Genomic DNA, 9,834 nt, shown 5'->3' with positions numbered 1-9,834 from the left:
AGGGTCTCAATGTGTAGCCCTAGCTAGCCTGGAACACACTGTTTATACCAGGCTAGTATTGAACTCACAGACATTCACTGCTGCTGTCTCCTGAGTGCTGGGATTAAAGGTGTACACCACAGTACATGATTTGTCCATTTTTTTGGTGAGTGCATAAATTTCTTCATTTCCATAGGTCTGATTACTTCTTTAAAAATATTGCAGTAAGATGTAGATAACACGAACCTGACCCTTTTTATTCTTCAGTACCCCATTTAGAATGGAACTGATTTCTTTTAAGGGGAAGGGTGCTTTTCTTCTCTTGCATCTTCAGCTTTTCCTTCTACACTGGGAGTGAAGACCCTGCTGCATTCACAGCTAATTTGGTGCCCTCCTGTGTGGCTCTAGACCCCGGGCTTTTGTCCCTTCCCTCTCCTCTTAAAGCCCAGTCAGCCCATCCATATCCATGGCATACGTATTAACCAACAACTATAGATCAGATATGTTTTTAAGTTAAATGTATGTTACATGCATGTGTGACCTTTCTTGTCACTCTTGCTGAAGTAACCATTAACACGGTGTTTACATTACCTAATATGTAATTTAGAGGGGATGTAAAGCTTACAGGACAGTGTGCTTGGGTTGTATGTGCAGGCAGATACTGTTCTTTAGAAGACGCTGAGTTCAGTTGACCGGCTTTGGACCTGCAGGGTCCTTGAACCAGTCTCCACCCATGCCAAGGGAAGACTTCATAGTGTAGCTTTCGTAGCTAATTGCTGCTGTGCCGGTGAGTGCCCAGAGGATTGTGGAGGCCCAAAGCTGCTATAAATACTTTTAGCGGAAATTGTGCAAATTGTTCATTGTCTCACTTTACAGCTTTAGTCTCCCGTCCTCTCCTTTTTCCCTTTTCTAACAGGCTGTCGTGTTTGCCAGGCTAGCCTAGAACTTACTATGCAGCTGGGGATGATCTTGGAACTCTGCATATACCAGCACGCCCAGCTCAAATGTTTTATGTTTTGTTCTGTGGTTCCAGACGTTGAACCCAGACCCTGAAACATGCTATGAAGTTCTCTTGTCAAATGAACCTTCCTTTTTCTTTTTCTTTTTTTTTTTTTTTGGTTTTTCGAGACAGGGTTTCTCTGTGGTTTTGGAGCCTGTCCTGGAACTAGCTCTTGTAGATCAGGCTGGTCTCGAACTCACAGAGATCCGCCTGACTCTGCCTCCCGAGTGCTGGGATTAAAGGTGTGCGCCACCACCGCCTGGCTGAACCTTCCTTTTTCTTTATGAAGGTTTTTTGTTTGTTTGTTTTGCTGTTTTGGAGCTCACTCTGTAGACCAGGCTGGCCTTAAACTCACAGAGATCCTCCTGCTTCTGCCTCCCAAGTGCTGGGGTTAAAGGCCTGTGCCACCACTGCCTGGCTTTTTTTAATGAAGATTTTTAACTTCATGTAGGGGAGAAAAAAACAGTTGCATGATCTTTGGCACATAGTATCATAATGACTTTCTCACGTCTTTCCTAAAAGCATTTGGAATTTTATTAAGTGTATGTAAGTGTGTTTGTATGTGTACAGACAGGTGTACACCATGACATTTATGGATGTTGAGAACAGCTCTCAGGAGTCAGGTTCTCTTTGCCATCTCATGAGATCCAGGACTGAACTCAAGCCATAACACCTGTGCACAAGTGCATCTACCGGCTGAGCCATCTTGCTAAACCTCATTTGCAATTTTTAATGAAGCCAAAAGATATTTTAATATAGAGCACGTAGACTGAACCAGAGATTTTGATTGCGTTGGTCAGAGACTAGGACCGAGGATGCTTTGGGGGATGATGCATAGTTTTGACTCCTTCTGGCTGCTTTCCGGTGCTTTCCTGCTCATGTGCCTCCATTCTGTTCCAGGTGCTCCCCTGCCCAATTCAGGCAATGAGCAGCATTCCTCGGCCTCCATCTTCGAGCATGTTGACAGGATTTCCCGATCCTCAGAGGCCAGCCGGCGGGTCCCCAGTAAGATCCAGCTGATAGCCATGCAGCCCATCCCAGCACCACCAGTGCAGCACCCTGTGCTGGCCGACCGAGTAGCAGAAACCAATAAAATCAACAAGGAGGTATTCAATGTTAACAAAAGCGAATTAATAATAAAGCCCGCGTCCTGATTCGGTCAGGCTAGAACAATGAGTCAAACAGCTGCTCCCTAATTCAAAACACTACAAGCTGGGCATGGTGTTTTAGGCCTGTAATCCCAGCACCCTGGAGGCCGAGACAGAAGAGTCACTCCGGGACTACATTGCTCTGGCTGCACTGTAATGCCCTGTCTCAGAATCAGAAAACAAACAAGCAAGAAATCACATACACACGCACGCACACACTGTATTTAATTTTTAATGTCTTATTTATTCTTTGAAAATCTGGTACATTCCTACAATGTACCCCCCACCAATTCTCCCCAGACCCCCTATCCTATCTCCCTCCCAACTTCTTGTTGTCTTATCATCATCATCATTATTAGTAATAAGCCCCATCCCCTAGGCATGGGCAACCTAGCAGTAGCCACATCCTCAAAAGAAAAAGTGTCGCTTCCCCGCTTAGACATCATCTGCCCGTCGCTCCTGTACTAGTGTCCCCCGGAGCCCTCCTGCACACTTGATTCTTTTCAGCCTTCAACACTGGTCAGGGACAGTGATGGATCCTGACAAGACTAGCAGAAGAGAGTTAAAACAGCCCTAAGAAGGCCTTGCTCTCTGCCTCAGCCACCCAGGCTCATGAACGCTGGGATTAGCCTGCAGATGGTCAGCCTCCTCTAAGCTAGCGATCGCCAGTGAGTGACGGGCTCTCTGCCGCTTGGTGTGGACAGTGCCCGTTCTCTGGAGGAAGTGTCTCCCCGAACCCAAGCCAACACCCTGAATGATTGTTCTTGCTGCCCACCGCCTGCACTTAGATCCAGTCTGCTCTGCGCCACAAGTCGGAGATTGAACACCACCGCAACAAGATCCGACTGCGTGCCAAACGCCGAGGCCACTACGAGTTCCCGGTGGTGGATGACCTGTCTTCTGGCGACACCAAGGAGCGACACCGAGTGTACCGCAGGGCTCAAATGCAGATCGATAAGATCCTGGATCCTGCAGCTAGTGTGCCCTCTGTGTTCATAGAGCCCAGGAAGAGGTGAGCTGGGGCCCCAGGGATGTGGTGGTCAGGCAGACTAGACACGGGCGGGATGGAGATGGGCCAATGACAGAAATCCTGGTCATATCCAGGTGACGGTCTGTGACTGAATTGAAGAGGTTTCTGTAGAGGTTGTGGTGAGCCTGCAGGAAGTGGAGAAGCGGGGAGGAAGGGGTTCCTAATCTCCACATCCAGTGCTAGCCCCAATTGCTTCCTCGGTCTGATCAAACTGTGCACCTGTCTTTCTTTGTACAGCCAGCTTGTCCCCTGCCCCATTGGCTCGTCCATCCCCCTTCTTACTCCTTACTTCTTGTCTTCATCACAAGGTAGTATGGCAAGCCAGCCTCCATGTTTGTTTTCTCACAGCTTCCTGCAGTCTTTGGCCCCACCTTCCCATTGGTCAGCCCCTGCCCCATCTTGTCGGTGTGTCTTCTGTAAACACACTGGGGATGAAATCACTCAGTGGTCCAGCGCTGCAGCTGCTCTTCCAGAGGACCTAAGTTGGATTCAGATTTCAGATTAGGGATGTTCAACCTTCATACATACGTACACACATACATGCATATGTATGTGTACCTTGCAACCATTCGTAACTCCAGTCCAGGGAGATCCGATGCTCTTTCCTGGCAACATACCTACACTCCAAGAAATAAATACAACATTAAGCTTGTCTTTCTGTGCCCGAACCTGTACCCCTGGGGTGGGTGAGACCGTCCTCTATTTCGGTTCTGTCTGCGGCCAGCCACACAGAGCTATGACTGCAGTGGATAGCCCTGTCATCTTGCCCCCAGATTCACCTGCAGCCATTTCTGGCCCTCAGCCTGCTGGGCTGGCACTGCTTAGGTTGTTCTCATGTCCCCTCCTCAGCTTCAGATCTGGTCACCCCCTCAGGTCACCTGTGGGGTATTAATAGCTCGTGGCCGGGCCTGCCGCTTTGTGACCGACTATGTCTCTAAATGATGCCTTGAGTACAGACTGCTCTGTTGAAGGCGTAAGTCACAAACAATGCCACACCAGTTTGGAATTATGATTAATAGGGTGGTATTTATTTAAAGGGGAAAAAACTTACAGATAACCGTCCCAGACAACAGCCCTCTGCGCAATCAGGAAGGAGTCTATTCGCCTGAAACGGAGCAGGAAGTGAAGAAAGAGAGCGAGAAGGGAAGTAGCCGCTTTTTTAAAGGGAGAGAGACCACGCCCCAATGGGCTGGTATCTTAGCAGCTATAGGCTGGAGGAGCGGAAGAACCTCCCGCAACACTCTGTTGTCTAGCAACACTCTGTTGTCTATCTGATAGTACAGTCTTGTCCATAGGGCCCAGGTGTGGCTGTGACCAGACTGTGGCTGTCACTTTGTCAGAATCCCTGGCTCCTTTCCTAAGTGGCCAGCCCATCATAGGCATTCCGAAAACATTGCTGTTAAGTTGATAAGCCAGTAGGTAACAGGTTTATTTCCTGTGAAGATAATTTCTGTTTCTTTTTTTTCCATAATAGCTCACGGATAAAACGTTCTCCTAAGCCACGCCGGAAACACCAGGTCAACGGCTGTCCTGCTGATGCCGAGAAGGACAGGCTCATCACCACAGACAGTGATGGCACATACAAGCGGCCTCCGGGTGTGCACAACTCTGCCTATATTGGATGCCCAGTGCGTAACCCCGAACCCTTGGGAACCAGGGTGGGAGTTACGAAGAGGATGCCTTGATAGGAGGGGAGGGTGCATCGTACTGGCTGCTGCCCTGTACACAGTGGGTACCGGGGGCAGCAGGTCGTAGCACACAGGGTAGATGGACTTGGGCACCAGCTAGCAAAACCCAAATCATATCAGCCTAGGAGCCGCTGGGTGACACCTCTGAGAGTGTGTCCCAGGCTTTCCTCTGTGATAACCTGTCTGCTTTCAGAAGGGGAGCTGCTTAGGGTTTATTGGAAGAACAAGAATGTCCAGGTTGCCTCTTTCTGCTCGGGGGTTTTCATTTGCTTTTTTTGGTTGGTTAGTTGGGTTGTTTGTTTGTTGTTTTATTTTTTGATATTTCCTATTTTGTCTGCACACCTCCACACTCACATAGAATGAATTACTCAGCTGAGTCTTTATCCGAAATGTCAGGACCACACTGCTTCAGATACTGGATATGTTGGAATGTACATGCAAACTTTACCAGTTGAGCATCCCGATAGGAAAGTCTGCAACTTGAAGTGTTCAAAGTCCCTAACTGAACATCATGTCAGAGCTCAAAAAGTTTGATTTCGGATTAGGGAATGTTCAACCTTCATCCATACATACACACATACATGCATACGTATAATTTTCATGGCCATAAAGAGCTCAGTGGAAATCAAAGAATGAAAACCCTTTTTTTTTTAAATGGAAATGGACACAGTGTGGCTTGAAGTGATAAAGGCAGACATTGATACATGATGACATACACACACAGCCTCCATTGAAGAGGAAACCTCGCTTCTCAAGGGACCATTGGCAAGAGACACAAAGATGCCCTGGGAAAGAGAGGGAGAATCCAAAGGACACAGTTCACTGGCAGCAGGGGGAGCGTAAAGACTCAGCCCTACTGTGCCTAGCAGACTGAGAGAGCGAGCTTTGTTTGTGTGACCTTAGCAGCAGCATGTCCTCAGAGATGGCAGTGTGATAGTTACAGTCGCCCCAGGGCACTCAAGTTTATTGGAGACTTCCACTTTTTCCCTCAATGACATGAACCTGCTCTGGAGGGTTCTTGTGAGCTAGAGCTGCTAATAATAGGTGCCACCATTGAAGTCTTGCTCTGTGCAGTGCTCCCTGGGAGGAGTCGAGTAGTTTCTCACCCTGATAGGGGAGGACTCCCCTACACACACACACACACACACACACACACACACACCCTTCCTGATTTTCTTGCAACAGATGGGCATTCCTGTCCTGCTGGAGATCCTCGTAGGCCTTCCATATAGTCACCAGGTGCTTTTGTGGAACTAGTCATAGGAGAAGAAACAACATTCCCTTCCCTTCCCCCACAACCTTTCCTGGCCAGCCCAGGCTCGCCCTCCCAAGGGAACCTGTTGGAGACCCTTGTTTTCCAGCCCTTGAGTTCCATCCTCCTGTTGAATTCTGTGTAGGGAGCGATGTGTCTTTCCCTCATTCATCTTCATTGATGACCAACTGTCAGGCTCCCCTTGTGGTGTCCTGGACCCTCCTTTTGGGTTTAACTTAATTTGGGGGAACAACAATCCTAGTTCCAGCAAGCTTCCGAGTGCCGGGACTGCAGGCAGAGGCCATGCTCCCGGCTTGGACCTTCCTTTCTTTTCTCCATTTTCGTCTTTCACAGGAAGTGCAGGGTTCCTCCAGGAGATGGTGGCAAGAGCCTTCCTGGAACCTCCTTGGACTTTAGGACTGCCTTTCCAAAGATCCCCTGCTCAGAAAATCCTTTCCATATTTGCTTAACTTTTGATTCTGCCTAAAATTCTGTGATGTCTGTTTCAAAAATAACGCCTTTCTCAGAATTCACCTTCCCCAGCTAGATTTTTACCTTCAAGGGCATATGTGTGTTACACAGTTTTAAATTATCTGGAATTTTCCACTTCCTCTCAAACTAAGTTCTCCTTGAGGGCTGTCCCTCCAGAACCCTCAACCCCTTCTAGCCTGTCTCTACTCTAGTTTGGGCTTGGGCCTGGAAGACTTCTGTCCTTGGACCACATCCAGCCGCTGCTGTTTAGGTCAACACTGGCCTTTTTTTTTTATAAGGATAGCCACGCCCTTGCTTTCCTGCTGTCTTTGGCTGCTTTTTGAGTTGCGTTGTAACAGACTTTTATGACTTGCAGAACCTAAAATATTTATTGTCTGGCTCTTGACCAAAAGTTTTTGTTGGCACCAGGCCTGCTGGTGCCCATCCATAGGCCCAGTTGCGGCCGGGCGGCTTCTGGAGCCCAAGAGTTTGGAGTTAGAGAGATCCTATCTCATTAAAACAACAACAGCAACAAAACACTACAAGTTTGTTGACCCCCAAACCAGATGCTCTTGGAAGAGAAAGGCAGTGCTATTAATGATTAAACCAGGGTAGCAGGCACAAACCTAAACCCAGACGTGAGGTTGCTTGTTCAGAGCCCACTAAGGATTGCAAAATAGCCAGCATAGGGCCTGAACCCCAGTGCTAGAAGAGCACTCCATGTTTGCGTCCGAGGAACGACAGGGGCAGGAACCTGCTGTAAAACGCGGTCCTCTGGGCACGACATGGCCACTGCCGTTTTGCCATCAGAGCCATTGTGTTTATCCTGAAGCAGGCGAGGGAGCGCATGAGGAGGCCCAGAAAACCCAAAGCTCCTCCCCTCTGGAGAACGGATAAGGGTTAATAATTGCCAGGATGGCGCAGCTGTCTGTCAGTTGCCCATGCCCCTCTAAGCCTCACTTCTCATCAAGTCACCCCAGTGAAACTCATTGGCTACACTGGAGTAGAACTGGGGGTTTGGTGCCCTCTCTGGGGTACGTTGGTGTTTGTTCATGTCTGAACCAACCAGCCCTGAATCATAACGGGCTCAGCAGACTAGAGTTCAACAGAATAGAATTTAAATTCTCAGCCAAGCAAGCGCCTTAGGAAATCTTAACGTTATGACCCTCAGGTTTTCATTGTTGAGTTCTGTCTCCATGTGGAGCGCTGTGCTTGAAGATGGAATGTGGGCAAGAGAACTCTCGACTTCCAGATTCTGACGGTAGAGGCTGAGACAGAATGGGAAGCTCTCCTTTCGGGTTTCCAGTAGGATTCCTGTGTCGGAGATCCCAAAGGAACCACCCTCCCCACCGTCAGAACCTGTCTGTCCTGCTCCAAAAGTTAAACTCTTTCTCCCTCTCCCTCTCCCTCTCCCTCTCCCCCTCTCTCTCTCCCCTTTTAAAAGTATGACCACTGAGGATGAGATGGGAAGGGCCTAGAGGGCTGGAGCTCTGGAGTGTAGATCCTTCCACTGGGATCTGAGTGCTCGGTGTGTATGCATGTGCACGCATGCACGCACACACAGTAAAATAAAATAAATCTTGAGCTGGACATGGCGGCACACACCTTTAATTCAAGCATTGCAGAGGCAAAGGCAGGTGGATCTCTAAGTTCATGGCCAGCCTGGGCTGCATAGGAATTTTCAGGCCAGTCAGGGCTACATGGTAAGATCCTTCTCAATAAATAAAATAAAAAGGAAGAAAGTTTGAGAAAAAAAAAAGCCATGCAGTTTCTCTGATTCTTGCTTCTTAAACTATGGGTACAGGACTTTAAACTTTAGATACCTTACCCTCGATACCTCCACTTTAGAGATGTAATTCCCAAATATTTGTCACTGTTTACCTTGGTGAGCCGTTTTTAAACTGTTATTTGAATTACCTACACACAGATAGGGTGTTTTCTGACTGTTGATAGTCGGCTCCTCCTCTTGGTTTTCACACCCATGGAAAGTTGACTGGATCTGTGTAGTGTGCACACTTTGAAGTGTGAAGCGTGGCTGCTTAGGCTCTCAGGGAAGATGTCTCCCTCCAGGTTCTGCAGTTCATTTCACACAGTTGAGTTTTACAGAAAAGAAGTTGAATAGTCCCACTTGGTTTTTCTCCACCTGAAGCCTTTGTCTCCCACAAAATGTGATACATATTATGTAGATGAACCCTTTCCCATGCAGCGGGACCACTGTTGAATTCCCCTTTGTGCCAGGATTTTGTTTCACGCTCTGCCCCACCCCACGGAAGCACGCGAAGCACGCGTGTCACTCTCCTCCTTGCCTCCCGTGCAGTCTGATCCCGATCTCCCGGCTGACGTGCACACGCCGTCCTCTGCTGAGCTGAGCAGGCATCCAGGCCTGCCCTTCTCGGCCTCGCAGTACATCCCACCCCAGCCGTCCATCGAGGAGGCCCGCCAGACAATGCACTCCCTCCTGGATGACGCCTTCGCCCTTGTGGCTCCCAGCAGCCAGCCTACCAATCCCGTGGGAGCCAGTCCTGGGGTGCCAGCCAGCCTGCCTGTGAACAGCACCCCTTCCAGGGAAGAGAGGCGAGCCACGCAGTGGGGGTCTTTCTACAGTCCAGCCCAGACGGCCAACAACCCCTGCAGCGTAAGTACTGGCCTCCTGGAATTCTCTTCAGGGCATGGTGCTTGAATTTTGTTTCCTAACTGTGGCACTTGAAGGCGGTCTTCTTAGTTTGATCTACTACAATTAATTCTTAGTGTTGGAAGCATCTTTTCGTGTGGGAGGGATGCTGGTGGTGATAAGGAGCATCTTCCCAGCTACCTTACTGGGTCACGAAGGGGAGATGCATTGTCAGGATGTGTTCTCGTTGATTCTGTAAAGGGATCAGCATAGAAACTACTCGAATTGTTTAACTTGTTATTGGACCACCTGGTCCTGGAGATGTCCCAGAGGCTGGGCGGGCAGAGGTGCTAGTTCAAGCACAGACAAGAACAACCATTTGCAATGTCAGCTTCCCATCTTGGAAGCTGACATTTTGGGCTTTCATTTGTCTTTGTTGTCATATTTTATACTTATTATATCTTGTCTGCTTCTGTCACATTCTTCTCTGTATGCAAGTGTGAGTGTGCATGCGTGGGTGGGGGTGGGGTTGGTGCTGTTCACATGCGGGTGTATGTGTAGTGGGGGATGGGGTTGGTGCTGGTTCTCGTGTGGGTGTATGTGTGGTGGGGGATGGGGTTGGTGCTGGTTCTCGTGTGGGTGTATGTGTGGTGGG

General features: G+C 48.8%; 1 protein-coding gene across 2 annotated transcripts in view; it reads left to right on the top strand.

Annotated features, from left to right (window-relative positions):
• The window catches only part of Kiaa1549 (KIAA1549 ortholog), a 127,525-nt gene that overhangs the window by 100,684 nt on the left and 17,007 nt on the right, over window positions 1-9,834 (top strand). For both annotated transcript variants that reach the window (XM_013353271.2, XM_013353270.2), the window contains exons 13-16: window positions 1,880-2,085; window positions 2,916-3,139; window positions 4,632-4,785; window positions 8,886-9,203. In XM_013353271.2, the coding sequence (XP_013208725.2) occupies window positions 1,880-2,085; window positions 2,916-3,139; window positions 4,632-4,785; window positions 8,886-9,203 (902 nt within the window). The remainder of the gene's footprint in view (window positions 1-1,879; window positions 2,086-2,915; window positions 3,140-4,631; window positions 4,786-8,885; window positions 9,204-9,834) is intronic.

Source organism: Microtus ochrogaster, unplaced genomic scaffold (assembly GCF_000317375.1).
Source record: "Microtus ochrogaster isolate Prairie Vole_2 unplaced genomic scaffold, MicOch1.0 UNK4, whole genome shotgun sequence".
In the NCBI taxonomy this organism is placed as follows: Eukaryota; Metazoa; Chordata; class Mammalia; order Rodentia; family Cricetidae; genus Microtus; species Microtus ochrogaster.
The sequence above is the reverse complement of the archived record's forward strand: the minus strand, read 5'-3'. Positions and strand labels throughout refer to the sequence as shown.